This window comes from Chaetura pelagica, unplaced genomic scaffold, assembly GCF_000747805.2.
Source record: "Chaetura pelagica isolate M959 unplaced genomic scaffold, ChaPel_1.0 scaffold207, whole genome shotgun sequence".
Lineage (NCBI taxonomy): Eukaryota > Metazoa > Chordata > Aves > Apodiformes > Apodidae > Chaetura > Chaetura pelagica.
The window spans coordinates 3,722,926-3,747,769 of record NW_009953929.1 but is presented as its reverse complement, the minus strand read 5'-3'; the positions used below and the strand labels follow the sequence as shown (position 1 = coordinate 3,747,769).

General features: G+C 36.7%; 1 protein-coding gene across 1 annotated transcript in view; it reads right to left on the bottom strand.

The window, feature by feature from the left end:
- RASA2 (RAS p21 protein activator 2) overlaps positions 1–18,731 on the bottom strand; it is a 38,821-nt gene extending 20,090 nt beyond the window's left edge. Inside the window, exons 1-4 of the mRNA XM_010001640.1 lie at positions 18,632–18,731; positions 13,484–13,587; positions 12,402–12,496; positions 6,938–7,014 (exon numbers count right to left, since the gene is read on the bottom strand). Coding sequence (XP_009999942.1) covers positions 6,938–7,014; positions 12,402–12,496; positions 13,484–13,587; positions 18,632–18,708 — 353 coding nt within the window. The 5' untranslated portion in view covers positions 18,709–18,731. The remainder of the gene's footprint in view (positions 1–6,937; positions 7,015–12,401; positions 12,497–13,483; positions 13,588–18,631) is intronic.
- Positions 18,732–24,844: the final 6,113 nt, after the last annotated feature.

The following is a 24,844-nucleotide window of genomic DNA, read 5'->3' as shown; positions in this document are numbered from 1 at the left end:
TGTAGGAAGTTCTAGCATTCCTTTTTCATCTCCTGCCCCAGTTCTGTTGTCAGCAAGTAAGGTTACCTATCTTAGACACCCTACCCTGTGCCAGTATCTCAAAAAATAAACAATACCACAAATTCCCCTGACCACCAATATACCCAGATCTTTCCTTTTCAGACCCATTAGGCTCAAGAATTTATCCCAAATTTATCTCATCTCCTCCCCTTCCATCTCTCATTCCAAGCTGGCCTTTCATAATCATCCCTTAACTCCCCCATCATTGCCTGGAGCCTGTTTTGAGAGGCACCATCTGACAGCACAGCTAAGTCAACCAGACTGCACTATAATGGTGGATCCTCTTTCTCTTAAAACTCTGCCTTGCATCCATCATCTATGGTGATTCTGTTTACCAACCTTACAGGAAGTTAACTGGATTTCAAGACAGCTTTTAGTCAGTTTGACAACCTGAATTAACCTAATCAGGCAGAAGATCTCACAAGCTCCAAAGGTAGTGAAGGAAAGTAGTCAACAAGGGCAAGTGCAAGGTTCTCCACCTGGGTCTGGGCATTCCCATGCACAAATACAGGTTGGCTGGAGAATGGATCAATAACAGCCCAGAGGAGAAGGACTTGAGTGATGGTGAACAAGAAGCTCAACATGGGCTGGCAACACGTGCTTGCAGCTCAGAAAGACAACAGTATCCTGGGCTGCTTCAAAAGAAGCACGTTCAGCAGCAGTAGGTCAAGGGAGGCGATTCTGTCCCTCTACACCGCACTCATGAGTGTACTGTGTCCAATTCTAGAGCCCCCAACATAAAAAGGACCTAGAATTCCTGGAGTGAGTCCAAAGAAGGGCCACAAAGACGATCCGAGGGCTGAAGCACTTCTCCTATGAAGACAGGCTGAAAGACTTGGGCTGTTCAGCCTGAAGAAGACAAGGCTCCAAGGAGACCTCATAGCAGCTTTCTAGTATCTGAAGGGGGCCTATAGGAAAGCTGGGGAGGGACTTTTTACAAGGGCACATAGCGAGAGGACAAGGGGTAATGGATCAAAACTGGATGAGGGGAGATTTAGGTTAGACATTAGGAGGAAATTCTTCACTGTGAGGGTGGCAAGACACTGGAACAGTTTGCCCTGGGAAGCTGTGGAAACCCCATCCCTGGAAGTGTTCAAGTGCAGGTGGATGGGGCTCTGAGCAACCCAATCTAGTAGGAGGTGTCTCTGCCCATGCAGGGCAGTTGAAACTAGATGATCTTTAAGGTCCGTTCCAACCCCAGTTATTCTGTGAGTCTATGATTAAGGGCATGAAGCCATGAAATCAACTCAGCACTCTCAAACCAGATTGCTACTCCCTAGGGACAGACTACACGAGACTGGTTACTGCAGATAGTTTTAAGCTAGTAAACAAACAAACAGCCTCTAGTAAGCATGTTTTAAAATTTCTGAAGAGGTTTGAAGTGGCTCAATTAGAATAGACAAAACAGAAACAGGAAAGTGCAACCTCAACAAGTTTATCAGCTAGCATATCTCACAGAATACTACCCTTCCACTAAGTGCTAGAACTACAACCTCCTACAAAAGGAAAAAAGAAACAGAATCCCATCAAAACTAACAGACACCGCCCAAACACTTAGACCAATCAAAAAAGAAAAAAACCCCTAAATATACATTCGTGTTCTGACAATCATAATGAACACATTTCCACCATGGGGTAAACATTTCAGCTTTGACAAATAGTTTCATCTATCTAGGATGGCACAAACTATTTTCATTCAAAAGGTATAAATACGCACAGAGTTTGAAGAAGCAGACAGGAACCTGAAAGCCTTATTTTCTATTTTAAACTACTACTTCCTTATGTAAAATCTGAGCACAGCTAAAAGAAGGACTGGTTCTTTTCTCAAACTACTGATCAGTTACAGCACAGTGTAAGACATCTTCCAGTTTACAATAACTCTTGCTTCACATCTCAGTACTTTGTTCTGCAAGAGGAGTTTCATACAGGAAATATGAGCCTTTCAGATACAACTGGCATATATTCAGCTCATAAGATGGAAATAAGTCCTTAAATAGACATAGCCTGCAATAACCGCCTTCAATGACTGAGGGACTTTACCTTCACCATTCAAATCAACTAAAGTCCTCCACATGCAGAAACTAAGTAACTACAGCCATCAGGATTAGTACACTTAATACAAAGTATCTTCCCTAAAATGACTTTTTGTGACCAGACAGAATACAAGCAGGACAGTTACAAACTGACAGGTCAATTTAAGATACTATAGTGTGTAATTTATTTAGCCAAGTCCAAAACCAGAAAAATATCTCTGTAGTAAGCCATTTCTGGGCTTTCAAATATTGACATCGTAAATACATAGAACTGATTCTTTCAGAGTTGAAGTAATGCCAAACATAGAATTCTAGCCAATACCATCCCAGAATCCAATTTGGCAAGAAGCCATTCACATATCATCCATTTCAGCAGCATCAAATATGCAAAAAATGGGCTCACAAAGTTGTTTTTAAAAACTCCCAGAAAGGAGAACTGCACAAATGTATTTTTGAAATGTGCTACTATACATGTCATTGTGGCTTTGGAAAAAAAAAAAAAAAAGAGCCCACAATGAGTCAGCAGTTTATCTCTTGCATTATCTTTTTCCCTCCTCATTCACACATTAGAAAAGGAAACAACTAGAATCAGAGACAAAATTTTAATTCAGAAACAGTCTCTGGGTGTATCTGCATGAAAATTAACTGCAAGTTTTCAAGTAATACAAACTTTAATGTAAAATCAGGGCTTAGCTTACTGTAAATGGTCTCTAAGATAGTCCTTCACCACAGGACAATTAACTTCATGCTTGTATTTAAAAAAAAAAAAATAATAAGGGTTCTATTAATAAGAGATAAGCAATTCCAAGTCTTAATTTTACTTTCTCCAAGAAAAAAAAAAATGTATCTCAATATCCTATTTTCAGATTACTTATACAATCTTAAAGCCCTTGCTGGGTCCAGGAAGTCCCACCTTAAGAAAATTTGCCACCATTTTTTCCTCTCCCCCCATCCCTGCCCAGCATCAAATAAGACCAGGTCAGTCAGTTATGGTATATCATATATATGACCACTTTTTGCCAACTTGAGCAAAAGAACAGAACTTCCGTTTTTTTAAGTGAAGCATTTTCTTGACTGTTGTCCAGAGCATTGCACGTTTGTGATATATTCATACTTAATCCTTCCCAAAGATTACTTCCTTTATATGAGATGTGGAAATAAAGCCCTAATAAAGTTCTACACTGAAAACAAAACCAGGAGGAGGCAGACAGAAGGGTAGGGGAGCAAAAGAAATACGAGGAATTGCATTCCTGAATTTTGTTACACAACTGACCACCCCTTTGTTGTATGCAACGACACATCTTTCAAAAATCACATGTTCTTTTCCAAACAAGTTGGTTTTACTGTACACAGTAGCATGAGAAATAAAGCCTTCCTCCCTACCACATTAATTGTAAGAGGCTATCATCAGCAACAGCTCTCTAGTGTCCAAACCCTTTACTTCTAAAAACTACTTCCTACTGGAATTACCCTCAGTTTTAAAATCAATTCTCATCATAAAACCTATCTAGAAGATCAGCAAAAAATGCTTCTACAGCTGTATCTACAGAACGAAAATAATATCAATCATCTGCTAGTCAGGTCTAATCAGTTGGGTTCAGCCACAAACAAAAAGGTGATGAGGTACTCCAGGTAATACTCAGAATCACAGGCCTTGAATTACTTGTTACCATCTGTGTGCTTAACACAATCTTTAATCTTGCATTGTAAAAAATATACCTACTATTTTTCATCTTCACAGAACTTCTGGACTCTCATAGAATACACAGCCAAAAATCCATTAGAAACTAACCTAAGAACAGAAGGTAGCACAAAAGCATAGAATTGTATTATCCTATAAAATAAGTGAATAGGTTTAAAAGCTTCCCTGTCCCATTACACTGAGAGATCACTAATTTCAACAGGAAGCAAAACATGGCTCTGAAAGACAAGTACTATAGCCCTTGTTTGAAGAATTATTTTTCCACATATTTTTTTCTTAGGCCAATACTTTTTCAGCGTTGAACAGATCAAGAGGCAGAGACAGAAATACACATATATGCCCAGTCTTTTTATTTTTCTACCCAATCACAGATCTACTGCTTCCTATCTTTCAGCTCTGTTAAAGCAGTTAATAATACAATGACTTCTCAGGCCCTTGCAAGTAACAAAATATAGCAGTAAGTGCATCTCTGGCCAATTATCCTTGGAAAACTATAAAATAAGCAGACTTAAAGAGCTGAAATTTTGTATTAAAGAATCTCACATATATTTTCTGTAAGTTACTCATGCTTTAAGGCCAAAGGCGTCTCAAAAATGTCCTGACATCCATTTCTGTAACACTACAATTCTTATTTCTCACACTGTCACATGTACATCCAAAAATAGATTTATGCACAATACACTACTTACAAAGCAAATTATTTCAAGGCCATCAGCATCTGAGATAAAACACTATTTAACACTTAGTTTAAGGAACTGTAGTACATTTCATAACCTCAGATTAAGACAAAAGTACTGATGTAATACTGCAGTGTTTAACGCACAATCCTCTCCCACGTCAGTGAGTGGGTGAGCACAGCAACCACAAGAAAACCCTGGCTTCCTTTTCATCATTTATCTCCCTCATAGAGATCCTAAGAGAAGGCACAGCGAGGAACCCACTTCCTACTCAAAACTGCAATCTGCAACAGTAACTTTCTAAAGCAACCTTTCTTCAACAGACGAAAAATCCAACATGATTAAAAAATAAAAGACTAAAGGGCATAGGTATATAAAAAAAGTAAATTAAAAAAATAACACCTATCAGAAAGTTAAGCTGGAATAAAACACAAAGTCATAAAGCTCCAGCCTGCCTTTGGTAGTGAATAACCCACGGGGTTGTTCTAATTCTGCCTTGTGCTGCAAGTGGGATACAAAAATAAGAACAGCAGGGCTCCCAATGAGCCAAGTTGCCACCCACTATACAAGCAGAAACACATTCAGAATTATCTTTAAGTTACAAATATACACTGATATTACAGCAAGTTTCCATACCTTGCCAGAATTGTCAGCCTACTATAGCCACCAAAGCATTACCAGTTTCACTGGCTTAGTTCTATCGCAGAACTAGGTTCCCTTTCGTATCAAGTAACAGAAAAACAATTATTTTACTAGGTCTTGCTCCAACTAAACTACTCATCTGGGTTTACACAGTTGATTAGGACAGAAATGTAACTAGAGCTACATACTGAAAACAACATTAGCAAAACTGACGGTGTACTGGTCTCCCCCTGTTCCCTGGAGTTGATCTGAACATGAAGGCACTGAGACAAATGGAAGCCCACATAGCATTTCCTCCCCTTGCAGTTTCATAATACAATCCATTCCTTCACACTAAATTCTCAGAGAAGATTTAAGAGAAACAAAAAGACACCTAATTCTCTGAATAAATATAGGTTAATTAACAATGCTAGAAAGCAAAATTAAATAATCTTACTACCTTTTGAGCTTTTAATCTTAATTTTCCCTTAAACTTTATCACACCCATCTGTATTTTTCTTCACATGGCCTATCTCACAACCTTCTAGAAGGCAAGTGCAGACAAGCCTTTCTTTCTTTCTGAAGCACTAAAAATAAAAAACTGCAGTTAAGACTGGCTTGTTCCCCTGAACCTTACTCATGCTGAGAATGTAAAGAAGAGTCACAAGAGAATACTGTCAGTCTCACTGAGTGTCTGCAAGTCATTGGTTTCCACTGGTCTGTTCAATGAAAGGAAAGTCTCCCAGAGGCAAGTAACATGGCTGTCAGACTTATTCCAAAATAAAAGCTAGGATTAGTTTCTGGAGAAACCAGTATCTTCTAGTATGCCCTCATCAGACAATTTTTTTATGAGAGTGTGAGAATATTTTTTTATCATGCTATTTGCATTAGCTTCTTATCAATTTCTAGCCTTAAATGTAATAATGAGTAAGAAGAAACAGAATGACCAGTACATGTGTCTTGGTCTGCTGTAACTATCTGTAAATTGTATATAAAACTCCCCAAACCATCACATAGGATCATTATCAAGCACAGTTCTAAGATGAAAAATACAGAAGTACAGACTGGTCAGTATCTTCCAACACGTCTCATATTGTGCTTTTTCTTTAATATTGGTAATTTTATTTTTTTTTTAAATAACATATACCAAAGGTTTACTGTTACTATGAGGTTCTTAGACGTTATAATGGCTTCATATTTTGAAGCAAAAATTAAGTTTGGTAGTGAAAACTCCTTTAGTTGCTGCTAAGAAATTTCACTGAAACATGGCAACATCACACTGCTTCAGAACTGCAACCCCTGTACTTTGTTCTTCTATAAACGTTCTTTATCATAGTTAACCATAAGCAAGTAATTCTGAAGTAAAACTAAAAGCAGATTTTCACATATCAAACCAAAACATTACTACTGGAATGTTAATTTAAAAAATTAATTAACATTAAAAAAACATGTAATTAACATTACTACACACTGCTTCCAACATGACCACCAGCAGATCAGTTCAGTAAACAAGTCCTGGCTGTCAGCTGCAGTGGACATTCCTAGCTTTCTCACCAGACCAAATTAAACTGGAATTACAAGACAGTGAACGAATGATACAAAATAGCCATTCTAACCCCTAGTAAAAGTGGGCACTTTGGGAGCAATAGAGAGATGGGTAGTTTGTAAAAAACCTTTGTAGGAGCTCCCTTAAGCATCATGTGTTCCCTCAGCAAGGTAGGCTCCAGGGAAAGCCAGATAAAAAGAAAAACATTCCCGGTACCAGACATTCAGTGTTAAGAGAGATAAATCACATCATGTTCTAACAAACAACTAAATATTCAAGAAATAATGTATTTTCTTACTGTACTACTAGTTGCTGGCACACAGATCCATTATCTGTTATGAGCTCATTCAGTTTTAATTCAAGATGAACTTTTCCCTGAAAAAACAAGAGAGAAACACAAGTAGTTTTAAAAGCATCTATTTTAAAAGTAGGAATTAGAACAACATAGTTTACAGTTAGAAGCTATTTAAGGTAATTCCAATATATCCCTTTCAAGCAATTAAAGATTCTAAAGCATGCATCCTGTGAGTATAATGAATGCATTTGAACTTGGAGAGACAGAGATAATGTATTATCCTCAACTGTAGACAACACATTAATTCATCAAGCCTCCACAAATTTAACACACAAAAAATAATTTGCTTTTTTTGTCCTAAGCCCAGGATGAACAATTGAACAAACAGCAAATCTACAAGCATTTCAGGAGAAAGCCCTAAAATGACCTCAGACTTTGAAGGCAGTTAGGTGTATTTAGAAAAGTAGAACAGTACACAGTAGCTGCAAACAGTAACTTTTCATATCCAGCTGTGATTTCCTGTCCATTCCAATAGACTGAAGATAATTTGGAAATTTATTACACATGCCAGTGCGGCTTTCAACTCTCTCATTAAGTCTGTTGATGTACTCATGGAACAGTAAACACTACCAAAGGAGAGGACAAGGTGGCATTAATTGCTTTCTTTTTCTGATATGACAGGATGTATTAGGAAAAAGAATCAATAAATTATGGCATAGCATGTACTAACTTAAAACTCAGCAAGAGCCAGCATACTCTATCCTCTTCAGTAAAGGCTCAAAAAGCTCCAAACCAGGACATGCAACTTTCTTGGCATGACCAAAATTTGGTACTATAACCTTGCTCCAAACATCTACTGCCCAAACAATTTCTTCCAGTGCCTGGCTATTCATGCTGGCTTTCACATCTATAATCAGACACTGACACAGTCATTCCATATTCTCCCTAATACTCCTGGAACTTGTGTATTTGCTAAATAGATCATCAGATGACACTGGTCTGTCCACAATTACGAATCTTAGGGAAGGAATCTGGAAGGTAATTTGAAAGTGTGGAAAAGGAAGCAAACTACAATTTCAACTACAGTTTTTCTGTATAACACTAAAATCAAGTAAAACCCTTAGGTGACCTTGCAAACATTTCTAAAGCATTATGTTTTAACATAAAACTGAAATGTTTTTATTGTAAACCCCCTGGGGGAAGGGCTGTGTTTCTCTCTCTGTACGTCACATGGGAGGAGATGTGAAGTTTCTTTATAAGGAAGTTTTAAACGTAACTATTCAGGGATTCTTGCCAAGTGTTTTGCAAACTGTTACTACATGCACAGGAACACAGGAACACAGGTACATTAAGAAAATATTTGTCAAGCACAGAAACTCAATTACAAAAATAGATTTACAGGATAAAAGCAGGATACTAAGAAGCATTCCAACAGCCTTACAAGGAAAACTTTTGAATGACAAATGAAAAGACAACATTAGCAACATTGATTATAATAGCTGACTTAACTAGTTTTAGTAGGCAGACTTTGTGTTTAGCCTAAACATCTTCCTTCTGCTTATTAAAAAAAACCCACAAAAATTCTCATGTTGTAAGCTGAGCACTAGGAGTAAAACAAAGTTTCTTGCTCCTGAGAACTATCTACAGATGTAGTTTGTTCAAAACTCAGCACCACAATGGCTACAGTAACATGGCTCTAAGTGAATTGTTTGATGAGAGGTGCCTGACAGTTTCCTGAAGTTGCTGATCTGCAGATCTGTATCAGAATTTTGACATAATATGGAACCTGGATTAAAAGTGGTTTTAGATTGGTTTTAGATCAAAACAAAGATAAATCAGTCACTCTTATACAATAAATAAGCAGCACCTTTCATGAACACACTTTTCCTCCACAGATCTCAGGGTTGCTCAAAGGCAGCTAGGTACCATTTAAACTTTACAAATCAATTTTCAGATTTTAAAACAATCAATTTTCAGATACTGAGTGAAGATGGAAGGAGGATCAGAAGATGATGTAGCTGTTATAATGTGGCCAAGATTCACATAGTAACAAAGAAGCCAAAACCAGGGTGTCCCAATCGCCTACCTAAGCTTCAGAACTACAAAAAACAATTCAGTTAAACAGTTTTGGTTTTAGAACTGCTACTACACTTTAACATTGCATTTTAAGAGGTTTTCCTCCCCACAGTTTTGATATTTTTATTATTTCTACATTATGAAATATTACAAGTATCCATAATAAATACTAGTTTTCTAGGGGTTTTTTCAGCTCTTAAGTGGAAACTGGGGTAGCAACTGATTTTAAAAGATTTATGCCAACAGGTGCTCACACACAGTGCCCACATTCCAGACGCAGTGCTCCATTGATGTTCCAAGTGTACCACGAATTAACCTCTTATAAGTGTTAGTTTTTTTCATAAAACCTTCTCTCCTTTAAATTCATAGGAGATTAATACTGTTTCATCCTAAGGCTAGTCTATGCTTGGGAAAGTTATTGAGGGTGGTTGTGGGGCTTAAACAGAGTTAGAAACTTATTTTTACAGGTCCTCCTCAACATCAGATACTCTACATTACAGTACTTCTCTGGAACTTCCTTCCACTTCCTGTGACTCAACTGAATGAACATCATAGCTGAACTACTGAATTTGTAAGAAAGATCATCTTTATGCCATCCACACTATGTCAACATCTAAGTAGATGAAAAAAAAAAAAATATGCAAAAAAGAAAAAAACACTAAAATAACCTAGGTTGTCCACTCAGAAGCATCTCCAGTAAACTAAAGCCCCTGTAGCATACGGAAATTAAAAGTGGGGCTCTAAATTACATCATATACCCACATTTAGTAAGGCTCGCTAACTCCATGTGCTTACAATAAAAACATCCCTACATACCAGATAAAGGTTCTATGAACTTTTGTTGGCTTTTTCCAGCTCTCCCATTCTGAATTACAGCAAACACATACTACATTTCTGAAACGTGTATCTTGCTGTCTACTACACTGAGCTCCTAGCACTATGAAAAGACAGTTCTGTAGAACTAGGAATAGCTGTTCAACTCAGATAACTGTGAGGTTTATTTTACTCAGACCTTTCTTCTTTCATAGATTACAGATCTGAGCCACTAAGAATCTAGAAGCTGGCTTTTCTCCCCAGTCTCCTTTTCCAAATTTACACATTCTACATGAACATCAGGGGAATTTATTAACACATTACTTCAAGAGTTATAAATCGCATAAACTTTAAGAAACAGTGAATGTTAAAGTTACCTTCAAAAACCTTAGAAGCACATGAAAGATTTTGACCATATCAGTGTATTTTGCAAGTACAAATCAAACTTGGACAAAATGTTTCTTGCTATGAATAACAAAGATTAAGTGCACATTTAACAATACGACCTAATTTCAAACCAACTAGATGAAGATCTAAGGACCAAAAAAAACAGAGCCAAGCAATTCTGAGAACACTTGCTGAGGCAACTGGCATTTTAGAAAACATGAAGATTTTAAAAAAGCATTAACGTTTGCACCAGCTGCTATTAAGTATGGTCTGTTCCAGTCAACTTTCCAAATGCTTCTTTATTTGGTTAATATTCCCACATTCATGTGTATTTTTCAAGAAGAGTGGACAAAGGAATAAGTTTTAAGAAAACAAGATGAATACCCATTCATAATATTGTTACCAGCAGCAAACAAAAAAACCCAGCTAAGATCAAAACACTAAGCAGGTGCTTTCTACAAATGAAAGTAATTTTTACACCCTTTCAATGGCTGGAGAGAGGCCATGCTCACCCCACACACACTTGAAAGGGAATAAATACCCTCACTTTTCTTTCACTAAAAACTTAAGAGTAACTCAAGCACAGTGCTTTTACTCTGCTGAACTTCCAATCACCTCCACATTACCTGTATAAGCACAGAGCTGTGGAACCAGAATAGAAGATGACAGCTTCTGCATTAGGAAGGACCCTACAAAAGTCCTACGTTTATTATGAGCAAGGTGGTTTTAGAAAATGACCAGTCTGTTAATTTCAGTTTTATTTTGTAAAAATCCACAACTTTTATTACTTGTAATCCCAGAAGAGACAAAATGTTACTTCTAATACACTTCTAAGCCTTTTTAGAAACTGTCATAGTTGTCAACAAACTCAAATGTCTTCCAGTCTTGCTTTCATTTGTCCTACCAAGGCAAAGTTGACAATTTCCAGTATACACTGTAAGAACTGATGAACCGTAAAGAAAAAAATTAATTCAAGGTATGCTTATTAGTAATGAAGATGACAGCAAGTACCAAAGCACTTATGGCTTGTTATGGATTTTGTACATTTACAAGCTGTATACCACAATATGCACCTTCATCGCTAATGTACCTTATGTTCAGGCTGCTTGTTATACCAAAGTTGGCCTGTATGAGCCAATGATTAATCTTTCATTTAATACATTTTTATGACTTAGGAAAAACATAGCACACATGACAACACTTCAGTCAAAATAGAAACTGCGCTTCAGTTTATATTTGGAAAGGACTTCTAGAATATTCAGAATGATCAGATGGAGGAGTTGGAAGAATTATACAACTAGCACTGGGATGAGACAACCTATAAGTCCCTTCCAGCTGAACTATTCTAACAGATAGAAGAAAATTATATTCAGACCTTTTGAAAATCTTTCTTCATGTAAAGAAGGCACATGCCCTCCTGCACACCCAACAACTGCATGCTAAATTTAAGGCTCATAGGTGACTACTCCTGGGAAATAAAGCTACTGCTTTTTTTTTACTATTTTGTGCACCTCTTTGTAAAGTTGACAGGATTGTTCCTATCCAGTGGGACTTCCAAGCTAACAGAAAAATAAAAAGTCCAACACTTTTGCCCTCAGATAAATTTAAAAAAAAAAAGTTACAAGTCTGGTTATCACAGCAACAAGACAGATTCTCAAGAATACTGTTCAGTTTTTGACTCACACCAAAAAAGACTTGCTACAGCTTCTAGAGCCATCTCATGTTTATGCACTACTTTTTTTGAACCACAGACCAAAACACAACTCTGAAGTGTAAGTTACTTCATAGGGAATGCAGATAATATTTCAAAATAAGATAAATGAACACAGTACAAGTGCCTCCATTTTTGAAGACTGACCACTTCAGATAACACCAAAACTGACTTTAAAAAAAAATCATTCACCCGTCTCAAGTACATATCTCCTCTTGCACCAAAAATTTTAGTCATCAAAATACTGTTAAGACATTTCCCAAATGGTTGCTTCTTCTGCCAGTTTTAGGTATCAAGGTACAATACAGCTGGTTTAATGTACAATAAGCATTACTCTAATTAAGCTGAAAGACACAAATGTCTCACAAGAATTAAGCAAATGCTTACCACTATCTGCCACAGCTCAGTATGAACTTCTCGTCTTACATACACTTAGGTGTACTTAATTTCATAAATGTAAATGTACACATTAATAGTTACCTGAACCTCTGAATTAGAATCAACAGGTTGAAGCATAAACCAGTTTTCTTTTCCTGTGTAGTTGCATAAATCTTCTTTTTTGATTGACACCTTTCCTGAGGGAGGGGGACAAAGAGAGGTATATATAAATAGCTTTCATCTGAATAAGACAAATATTTAAACAGATTGATTTTTGTTTAAACTCATGATACTGTATGAAAAGCTTATGGAAACAAGGAACATGAAGCATCAGTAATAAGAAAAATACTTGATATAAAGGCAAAGTAAGCTAACTACAACATATTATCTTACATGTCACTAATAACAAGATTAGGTAAAACAAGAAACATTTGTGGCAGGAAATAAAGATTTGAGAGAACAGTAACAGTGTTGGAAGAGTGTTTAAATAGTAAACTGAAGGCAGACACCTTTTGCTCTTCTGACTGCTGTTTGGAAAGCTGTCATTATACCAAATTATCTGGCATCCTGGTGCAAATTACTTCCTTCCCCAATTCAAGTAACATGAAGCCTACTTCCAGAGCAGACTGCTGGAGGTTTACAGCAACTATACCCAAACAGCAGCTGCAACAGAGCCATTATATGCAGCAGAAAAAAATAAACTCACTCCCTGTAATTTTTCACATAAGCTACATTAAGCATTTTGCAGCAACTTCTAAGTCACTAAGTTACAGGTTGCATGGACAGGGAAAAAAATTATCTACAAATAGCTTTAAGATTTATTCCACAACTGCAATAATTGTGGAATTACTCCGCGATTCATTCTTTAAAGACCTACAAGTAGTGACAATTATTCAAATATTCCTATAAAACAGAAGTGGGTAAAAACCATATAGAATAAAAAAAAAAAATTGAGACGATAAGACTATAAAATGTCAGATTAGCCAAAAAATAAAGATATTTTAACAGAATGAAGCAAGGAAACAAAATCGTTTTTCAAACTTCACAGGAATATTTCATTTAAGTGTACTATACAGTGTGTTTTGAAAAATGCAACACTAATAATTATATCCTTAACACCACAGATGATGATACTGAAAACAACAAAATGTTATGCAAGATGAAGATGGTATCCCAGAACTTACCTATACGCAGGTCTTTTTGTAAAACACTTTTATCATAAATGTAGAAGGACAACCACTGGAACGTTCTTGGAATCTCAAAGTAAAACTCTTCCCCAAAATAAGGGCTAAAAAAAAAGACTGCAAGTTAAAATAGAAAAATACTTATGTACTTTATACAGAAGACAAACACTACAATGCTACTTTTTACTGCAGTTAGATTTTGGCCTTTAACTCGCTTATCAAAGCCACCCACAGCTATTTCATTACAAGAACATACAATATCACTGTAAGCTAAAACTTCATGGGAATGCTTTAGACATGCTGAAAAGATAAAATAATAATCAGAGCATACAGATGAAAAGTGCTGTTTTCCCTGCAATTTCAAGTCTATTTTTCTGTCTTTAAATTATTCTAGTTGGTTCTCTACGCAACCCAACCAACTTCCTGAGATACAAGTTTCGCGTTTCTCCTTTTTCATTCTGTATGTGATTAAATTACATGAAAACACTACTTATTAACTGTTTCACTAGCTGGGTATAGTTCTAACTGTTGTGTCAGATTTTATGTTCCAAGATTCAGACCTGTAAAAAGAAGCCATAAGCATCAGCAACTGTATCACAGAGTTAGTGTCACAGAGCAGTGAAAAAGAGCAACGTTAATCTCAGATACACATATTGTCCTACATACTGAAATGGTCGCCACATTTATCCACCTAAGATAGTCCAATAAAATGTTTAAAGTTCATCCTATTCAACTGTCATTTGCAGTCTACATAAAATGACTCTGGGTTCCTCTATGTTACAGACATGTTTCACACAACATGTTGGTATCTTCACTCCAGGAATTTATACGTCCATTAAACTCAGAGTACTGATTGGTGTAACTACAGCCAGCAGTCAGAATGTCTTATTTCAAGACTGAACAAAACCACAATATTATTTGTCACTGCAAGTTGTGAATTCCGAAAATTTCAGAACTACCAGATTCTTACAGACTTTAAATACTTTCCACTTCAATCTGTTAGCATCACCAAGGAAAGGTGTGCAGCTTCATGAAACTATTTTAAGCTTCTGCTTTATTTTTACAGGTAAGTATTCCAATGACAATTACACCAAACCCAGAAACAAAGTGGTTGGTGTGGGTTTTTTCTGTTTCCCAGTAAAATACCTTTCTAACACTGTATTGTTACAATACTTCATTAAACTAATATAAATACATCTACGTTAGGAACAGTCAGTTAGTGTCACTACATACACAAAAGGATACCAGGAAAAATCAGATACCATCTCTACTGTCTTCCCTCCAAAATAATCATAGAAAAAACACCAAATGCTTAAGGACTAATGATTCATGAAATAAGTTAAACATAAGAGCTGGTAAGTAACTTAAAAAGTAGGAAAGAACACAGGTGAAAAATTTAATATTCCAAATTTATAGAACTAATTTTTAGAAACAAGAGCTTTAACTGCAGGAATTATTTATGAAGAATTTCACAAGTGAAAATGTTCCCTTTGTTCAAATGCAGACCTTTTACCACAGGCTTCAAAGTAGACAAATCAGTGTTAGCCTTTGCACTACACCAAGAATTAATTTAAGAATTCTCAGTTGAAAAATTTGCTTGTGGTTTTTCAGCTCTGCTGCCTGCCCCTCCCTCCACCCCCCCTCTTTTTTTTTTTTTTTTTTCTAATTTCAAAGCCACCAAATTCAGCTTTGATTTCAGGGGCTGGAGCTTCTCTGGTCAAGGTATAAATTAATCAGCATTACCTTTAGCAGCAGGGCAGCCGTAAGCAGCCTCGATTGCCTTATTACCTTTGCTGCTCATTCTAATTGTATTGACACAGTAACTCAAACAAAAAAAGATGAAACAAAGGCTTATTTTAAACTTGGGTCAATTCCATTATATGGCTCCTCTCATAGCTACACAAGCAGTTGCACCAGTACAAAGAAATATTACAGCAGAGAGCGAACAGTAGGTGAACTGGCACTGGATCAAGGGAAACTGCCACTAACTCTGCTTCGGTTGGACACCCGAAGAACACCAGACTACAACATACATCAACAACCACCTATCACTAAGTGTTAAGTCTCTGTTCTTGCTGGGTATATGTAACTCTGCATCTAATTATAATCAGATAATTAGCGTGGGACAAAGACTACTAGCAGAAACTTAAAAAAACCCTATTTAGCAGCTATATCCTATGGCTAAAGAGAGCAAACTTCACAACTACATTTCCTCTCCACTCTTGCACAAAGAATGATCAGCCACTAAACCATTATTTTGGCCTCAACATTATATGAAGTTTCAGATTTGGCAAGAAAAATCAGGTCAGTAGTATGTGCATAAATAGCAGGTAATGCATGGTTTTATTCATGCTGATACATTTTTCCTTACCTAGATTAACATCACTGCCTTATGAATCGGTTGTTGATTATTCTCTAGCAAAGTCTGAGGCACAGAGAGAAAATTTGTGGTAGACAATTCAACAGATAATTAAAGAAATTCTTAGGTGGATACCAAACTGTCTGAAGGGGTACAATAGGCTATACCAATCAGGAATAATTAAAATGGAGAACTTACTCAACCTGTTCTTCAGGGACTCAGTCAGTTTAGTACTTTAATTTGTGACTTTGATGCAAGAAGTTTAAAGACTGAGACGGATAGAAAAGTAGAACACAGAGCTAATTCAAAGGAAGACCAGACTGTCATACAGGAAGAACTGGATTACAGTAATACAGGAGATTAAATGTGAGACGTTACTCTTCTGCTATTCCGTTCCTTGTCACAATAAACTGTCAGTTCTATGATGGAAATCCACCAATGCCTCTAGATCTGTTATTTGATAAAAGCTACAGTTACATCAATAAGAGAATATATTTTTGCTACAACCTTGCTTTCACATAAAATTCAGTCTGAAAAAAAAATAAAAATAATAACTGAATTGAGCTTAAATTAAAAAATGCAACACACATACCACAACCTCTTCCCTCCCCAATTCCTCATCCTTGACCATAAATACTTGAGGAGGCTCACAGATGCTATCTGAACTTTCTAAGGAAAAAACACTTGATCCTTCAGAACCTACAGAAATCCCACACCATGTCAGGAAATATTTGAGTTATTAGTCAAAATGCCATTCTTTCACTTCAGTATTAAATCATGCTTTTATAATTTTGAAGTAATTTGATACACATCTGCACTCTAACAACAGTCCCAGTACCGGTGGAAGCCCAGACCTATTTGTACATTTTAAAAACACATTTCTTAATTAGTTTTCAATCACTGTAGTCAAAGATCATTTTAATTCTAAGGATAATTACTTCCATAGACATTTAACTAGAGGATATTCATAGAATACAGTTTAGATTATAGCTAGTATAAATTTGCAACCCAGAATACAGTGACAAAAACAGACTGTGAATTACATGTTTAAGAAAAAACAAGAAAATAATATAAAACAAAACAATTAAATTCAAAGTTGTATTTATGAGTACAATTACACTGCACTACACCTTACTAAAAAGCACTTTATAGTTTTGACACTAATAAGAGATCAGAGCTTTCATCTTCCCTTCCAGTACCTCCAGGTTAGTACGGTATTCTAGCTTAATACCGTAATAAGCAACAAGGTGGTATAATTAGTTTCTGGAGTAAGTGTCAGTCTTTGTAACTGCACACACACTAGTAATCAAGGGTAAGCATCCAACTCTGGTCACTGCTAATACAGGACGACTTAACTTTACTACATTTCATCAGCTTGTATGGAACCTTACTCATGCTGTGAATCTAACAATGCAGCCATAATTCAGAGGATGAAGGAGTTCCTTATGTAGCCACTGGAAATGTAGCAGTTCTTAAACAGAATATATTAAAAATTGCTACATAAACATTAAATGTAACAAGTCTTGCTTCTAAACATATCAGTAATTTCTAGTTTCTATTACTAACATGTCAAAAATCAGAGACCCCAGCCTTTTTTACCCTTTAACCCACCAAACTACGGTCTATCTGGAGGAACAATTTTAAGTTTCTGCTTTATCAATACAGTCTCTTTAACCTTCCTTTCTGAAGGATTACTCAGTTGAGTTTGTTTTGGTAATCAACCTCAATTGTAGCCAGTTAAATTCTGCAGATTTTCTGGATCTGACTACAGCGGTTACAGACCAGGAGGGCAAGCAAAGTACTTGTTCTTGATTGCATGTATGTGGTGTTTGGTTTTCATGCAAAAGCATAAGAAGACTTTAAAATGATGTTTTGAAAAAGTAAAAATCTCTGTTTCAATTTGCCATATGAGCAGTATGCTGTGCCTCACCTGGAAACACCTAGAGACACAGCTCAAAGAACTGACACTAAAACCACTGGAAGCAACAAGAATTAGGAAAAATTTCTAGAGTTTGAACAGGCTTTCTGAGATTCACAAGGAAGGTGTAATGTTTTCTGCAAATAACAAACTGTCACTAAGAAATTCTGAAATATGCAGCTGCAGGGATGCTTCAGTATGGGCGACCAGTGAACCTAAGAGTTTGGAGACAAAGTGCCTTCACTACTGCAGCTATGCTATCATGTCTTTTTTGTTTGTTTGTTTTTAAGTCTCTAAGACAGTAACAAAATCTACAGCTAAGCACTGCACAGGGAGGCAAAACAAGCCATTTGTATGAGAACAGATTATCGATCCCAGAACAAGAAACTTCAGGAGAATGAGGCCTATTCAGGGGGACATCCCACAGTACACAGAACTCTTATATATGGAAAAGTTCTGGCTCCTTCATTCTAGAAGCAGGTTTTACAAGACAGACACTAAAAGCAGAGTATCACCAACACAAACCAATTGCATGTTGGAAGTTGGGAATTACATGGAGAGCAAGTATCAAGCACATTTCTTGCCCTTGAAAACAACCTGTAAGAAAAAGCAGCTTATGCTGCCCAATGGAACCGAATCAAGTAACAGTCCAGTATGTTTCATCATGTTTCATTGTAACCAGCAATGCACTTAGAAGCCTCAATTTTCTTGCAACTACTCTCACAATGTATACATTGCTGTAGCATTTCTGAGTAGTTGCCACAAGTCAGCTCTCATTTTAAAGAGCAAAGAGCATACACATTGATAGGTATCTTGCTTTCATCCTGAACTGAAGCAGTCTAGCTTATTTCAATTTAAAAATCAAGCTTACCTTAAAGATTTTTCAACTACCTGTGTACGAAAAACTTCTTCTTGGTCCAAGTTTATGGTACAGAAAAAGTCTCTCATTTTGTTGGGTACTAAGTGTTTGGCATCATCTGTAAATAAAAAAAAAAACTGTAAAAATTCTTAGAAGCCTCAATTTTCTTGCAACTACTCTCACAATGTATACATTGCTGTAGCATTTCTGAGTAGTTGCCACAAGTCAGCTCTCATTTTAAAGAGCAAAGAGCATACACATTGATAGGTATCTTGCTTTCATCCTGAACTGAAGCAGTCTAGCTTATTTCAATTTAAAAATCAAGCTTACCTTAAAGATTTTTCAACTACCTGTGTACGAAAAACTTCTTCTTGGTCCAAGTTTATGGTACAGAAAAAGTCTCTCATTTTGTTGGGTACTAAGTGTTTGGCATCATCTGTAAATAAAAAAAAAAATACTGTAAATATTAAGGGGAAAAAACCCACAAAACAGTAGATGCACAAATTTTGCAGCTGTCATGTGTCCAAAATTTACATCCATTCAGTAAGCATACATTTCCATATTAATCTTCAACGCATAAGATCCAATAGTATACAAATATTGCTACATCCAGCTTCAGGTGGAATGAGTGCCAACAGGAAGAGGACAGCAGACTGACTCACAAACACCACCACTTCCTGCAGCACCTGCACTTTCCCTTGAGAGGTCTCATCTTGGGCTTGACCCTGTGTCATTTGCTAAATCTGAGAAGCTTGCAGCCTGAGGTGATACTGCATTAGGTCATAAGACCAAGACATGATCTGGCTGAGCTATTATTCACTTGGTATTTTCTCTGCAAATATTTTGGCTAAAGGAAGCTGATTAATTAGAACATACCCATTAAATCTTTATTTCATTTTCCACAATGAACAGCTAAGTTTACTGATGTATTTTCATAAGTTCACCAACGAGTATTTTTTCCTAACTGCCTAGTCTAGTAGAAGGGGGGAAAATCACCCACTGATTAATGCTACATGGATATAAATACAAACAGAAAAGTTTCTATTGAAACAGGATAATGTTAACACAGGAATACAACAATTTGGTGGGTACTGAGTCTAGGCCACTGCAGTAACAGAAAACACTTCTCAGAAACAGTTACTTAGAAATAATTGCAGCTAAAACCAACCAGCTTCCAATGTTCCCCTTGGAACGGCCCTCCAAAACCTGAATGTTGATCTACATTTATTTACAGCAATTTTGTCCTTTATCTTAAACAGTTACTCCCTCCTACCCCCATGTCTCCTCCCCTTCTGAATCCTTTTGAAGACAGTAAACAAACCCCTTTCAGCTTTTATTCTGTTAAAAGACAGACACTCTCTTCTGCTAGTGTCTAGTAAGAGGCTCCTAATCAGTGAGCAGATACTCTGCCTCTGTTCCACTTTAATTCTTAGACATGGGCAACCAGAACTGCACTCTGCATTCAGGACTTAACCAGGACCATTTACAGTAGCATCTATCCTTACCTGCTACTGGAAATGCCTCTCCCAGTGAAATGTGGAATCAACATTATCTAAACTTATATAAGGTATTAAAAAGTAATAGGATGAAAACTACATTAAAGTATTGAGCTTGAATTACTTATCAAGTCTCAATAACACACCACCTCCACTTTCATAGACCACACCTTGAAACCAGATTTGAAGTGTCATACATATGTTATTTTTTTAAAAACTGCAGATCCAAAGGACAGTGTAGTAAGCTCTACTGTCTATGCTGTTAACCTGTAAAATCAGAACTTTTTTCCTCCCCCACCCCCTCTGCCTTTGTTTTTGTTAAATACATTAATACAGGAACAGAGACTGAACTTCATGCTGTTTTCCAAGTTAGGGATATGTACTTTGATGGAAAGCACAGACACTTTACCACAGCTAAAATTTGTTCTCTCAGAAGAATCAATAGCTTTTTATCACCTTGGTTGTGGGAGAGGAGGAAGTGTCCATATTATTTTTAAATATCACATGATGTTGACAGATTTAGAGACATGAGCAGAACCAGTTTCTAATGCTATTAGACTGCAAAAAGACTCACGTCAGTTTAAGTAATATATTGCAATATATTGCAGAAGAACCAAGAAAAGCATCAACAACTGAAATTTGCCTTAAAAAACCCCACAATTTTAATAAAACAAATGAAAGAAAATATAAATAATAATGAGGCTAGTGATACCCAGAGTATCTGATGCTTTAGCTTGTAATTAGCATGAACTGTATGTGTCAGTTCTTCCTGACAAAAATATAATAATCTTTTTCACGGAATTGTCAGTTGGAAGGGATCTCTAGAGATCATCTAGTCTTAGTACTCTGTAGCTTCACCATTCTATTTTTGCATAACATATTTACAATGCAACATTACTTAATCAGCACTGCAAAGACAGTGTACAGTGGACTTTGAAAGAAAATTACAATTCTTATACTTTCATCTTTTCTTAAGAGCACAAATTAAGTATTTCCGTATAATTCATCATTTTTATGCCTTCTAGACTGCAGTCCTGCAATATTAAAAGAAACTTTGTACCCAAGAAAACAAAAGAAATAAATGCTTATATTTATCAAAGAGATAAAATTATTTATTTTGCAGTCCAAGTGTTAAGCTTTAAGGCACAGAAAAATTTAATGGTGTTTTTGGGACGAAGGGGGCATGATTCTCAGTTCTGAGTTAAAAATAACCTCAGAGCACTTGTCAGGTGAGGTACAGTGCATGAGATTTCACATCTTTCCAAACACCTCTTGAAATTTGTGACTGTGGGAAGGAGACTTTTCAGCCATATAGCAATCCAACTCTTCCAAGCTATTTTAAAAAAAAAAAAAGGAAAAAAGCACACAAGCATCTGATCACACTGCCAAATCTTGCTTTTTCCTCAAAAACCTAAGGCTTTGATGGTTGCATAAAAATAAAGTATGAACACCACCAGATATCTGCTTGAATGTTCTGATTTTCAGTGCATTCATCAAGTATGCAATTCTGAATTCTGAAAACTGCACACATTTCACTGTCCAAAGGATGCAAAAGAAAAAAGGTAAGAAGAGAGAGAAGTATACTGAGGAAACGTACACCAGCTATTTTCCAATAGTTTGTTTAGCAAGTGCAGGTAGTGTGAATGGTTAGTCAGAAACACCGAATTAAGTTGTTTTGGGAAGACAGAAATTAAATCAATTTTAGATCTAACTGTGGAACTTTGACTTTTTAAATTAACTTTCTTTCTTGCCACTCAGCTACTTCATGCTACATTTAGTAGCCTAATTCTATATAGAAATGATGAAATGTATGACCAAAATAATAAACACCAATATTTTTATTTTGAAAAGACAGAAGCTCAAAATTGCTACTAGTTACCTGACTTTTTTACTTTCTTTCTTGCCACTCAGCTATTTTGGGAGAACAGCAAAAAATAACAGTAGTAATTAAAAAAAGAAAAAGTCACATTTCGGCCAATTATCCATACTGGCCTGGATTTTAAAATATTAAGAAAGTATTGTTTAGTTTCCCTATACAAATACCTAGTAAAAACTTGCTTCAAAATATTAGATCAAACCTAAGCAAAAGGTAAAAGCTACGATGCTAATAAAAACTCAAGTGTTAGAGCAACAGGATTCAGGTGTACAACATTTAATAAATTCAAACTCCCCTCTAACTTTAATGCTATGAGTTAGTAATAACAGTAATGGAGCATCCTACCAAATGTAAATAGTTCTGTCAAAATTTCCTTGTTCTAAGAATAATTTGTTAGACATAGACACTACATAAAAACTAAGTTAAAGCTTGTTCACTGTTAACAGTGCATCAGAAACTAGGCAAAAGAAGTTGGGATAGATAAATGCTGTTCACAATATCCTCTACCAAGTCAAGGTGTGCAAATAGTGTATATTCTCTGACAGAGACCCAGAATATACAAATTCAGAAGACACCTATGCACACAAACTCCAAAGAATTCACTTCACAGAACAGCATAATCCAGGATAAATACACTGTGTTTACATCCAGGATCTAAGAAGTCTGAAAAAGAATGTGTCCTGAGTGTTGTCAAATGAGCTCTGGGAGATGACAATTAAGAGACATTTCCTCAGTGCTTCACTAAAACAGGTTTCAGTAAACACCTAAAAAAATCAAAGCCACTAAGATCACCTTAAAACATACTCCTGTCTGTCATAACATGAGAACACAAGCTCGTTACACAACTTTTAACATCACACTACAGGATATGCCTAAAAATATATTACATTGATGTACCTTTGTAAAGCACTTTTGTCCCTACTATGACACACAAAAAGAGAGCACCAGGGACTACAAACGTGTTCCTATTCCATTTTTTCACTGCTATGTGCATAATAGCTACTTAAGTCACCTTTAAGTAGATACTTCAACTCTAGATCTGTTGTGATGATTTGTATAACATCTCTAACTTTAGCTGTTACTGTAAAACAACACTATAAGTCAGTGCAGATGGTGTTTTCTATGCATGCAGAGTTACACAGAACTGACATTACATCTTTAAAACTACCACACACTCTCTCATGCAACACAGAGAAATTGAATCACTGTCACGTCTAGTAGCAATTTAAACACCAACAAAGCTTAGGCACCAAAGTGTACTCTACTTCTAAAAAGCATGTTTCAAGGAATTACTACAGACCATGAACACAAACTTCCCAAAGTGAGGTTTACTACTGCTAATCCCTCCAGATCAAGGGGGATTACATTATAACATTTGTTTATTATTGTGCATTCAGACGATTTTCCCCTAAAAAATACATTATTACAATACTAGAAAGAAGTTACAATAAACAAGTGAGTGCTGTGCAAAAAAGCCAAAAGAGAACCCAGGGATCAGAGGAGATTGCAAGCTTCTACATCATACTTAATGCATATGGGTTTTTTTAAAACAGTATTTTTGTTTTGTTTGAAGAAACAAGTAGGTTGACAAAGTTATTTTCACACTGTTTCAAGACAAACCTTTTATTGCAGCTATTACTTCCACTCATTTTCCAAATGGGCTCCTACAGTCCTTACATGTTCATCTTTGCCAACCAACTTTTTATGTATTCCCTAGGAAGCAGGTCACAGTCCTCAGTTTACCATTCGTTTGCCAGGTAATTAAACATTCCAAATTATTATACAACTGCAAGCTGAATCCAGAACACATAAATAAAGCTAGCTTCAACATAAGTCTGAAGACATTTTGCTTTTTGCCTTTTAATGCTTAAGGGAAAATTTTTATCAGGTTCAAGTATTGCAAAATGTTGACAAAAACCTTATGCTAAAAGTGAGGGAGCAGAGTGGCATCAATAAGCAAACCAGCTTCACTAATTAATGCCTTAGCCCCCAAACTAACAGTATTCTGTTGGTTTGAGCAAGCTGACGTATTATTTCTGTGGTAACACAGGATGTCAGGGAGTGTGTTCAACCTTGCCTACTCAACAGGCAGTGGCTGGCCATGGCTAACAGACTGGAGCAAGCCCATCTCAGCTACACTTCAGGCAGTCTCCCGTTTTCATGACCTAGTCTTCTACTTACTGAAGATTCATTCAACTCTGTATTGCATGATGATATTCAAGTCAACACGACTCCATCCCTCCACCAAACCTAATCCTTCACCAGATTTCCACAGCCGCTTCTCAATCCCAGCAACGTGCCCAGTTCAGCGCCAATTCAACTTGTTTCGCTTCATTCTCAAAAAAGTCGATCGACTCCGTGAGAAAGGAAATCGCTGGGCTGCATCTGAATGGTATGAATGTACTCTGATACCCCTCCAGGAAGCCGCTGTACATCCTGTTTCTCCTCCTCGCTTTGAAGTCCTCCCGAGCCGCACCACACTCTATCTGCTTTCCCTCCCCAGCCCCTCCTCCCCGGCCCATCCTTTGGTTTCCCACGTTACTGAACGTATAGGTATTTTTAGTCAGCACTTCCTAACCACCAAAATAAAGTCACCAGCCTCTCTTTCTGCCTCCCTCTCGGTCGCACACACGCTACACAAAGAAACAGAAGCATTAATGGCCGTTTCCAGAACAGCCCTCCACCACTAACTTCCTGCACATCAATAATTTCGCAATTTCTGCTTGACAAACAGACTCCCATCCCCGAGCTCCGGACGGGAGGGGAGTTTCTGCTCGTCCGCCCACTCGAAGAGCCCCTCGGAGCAAGAGAGGCTTCCCGGCCACATCAGGGTCCCTAGGCCCTCGCCGCACC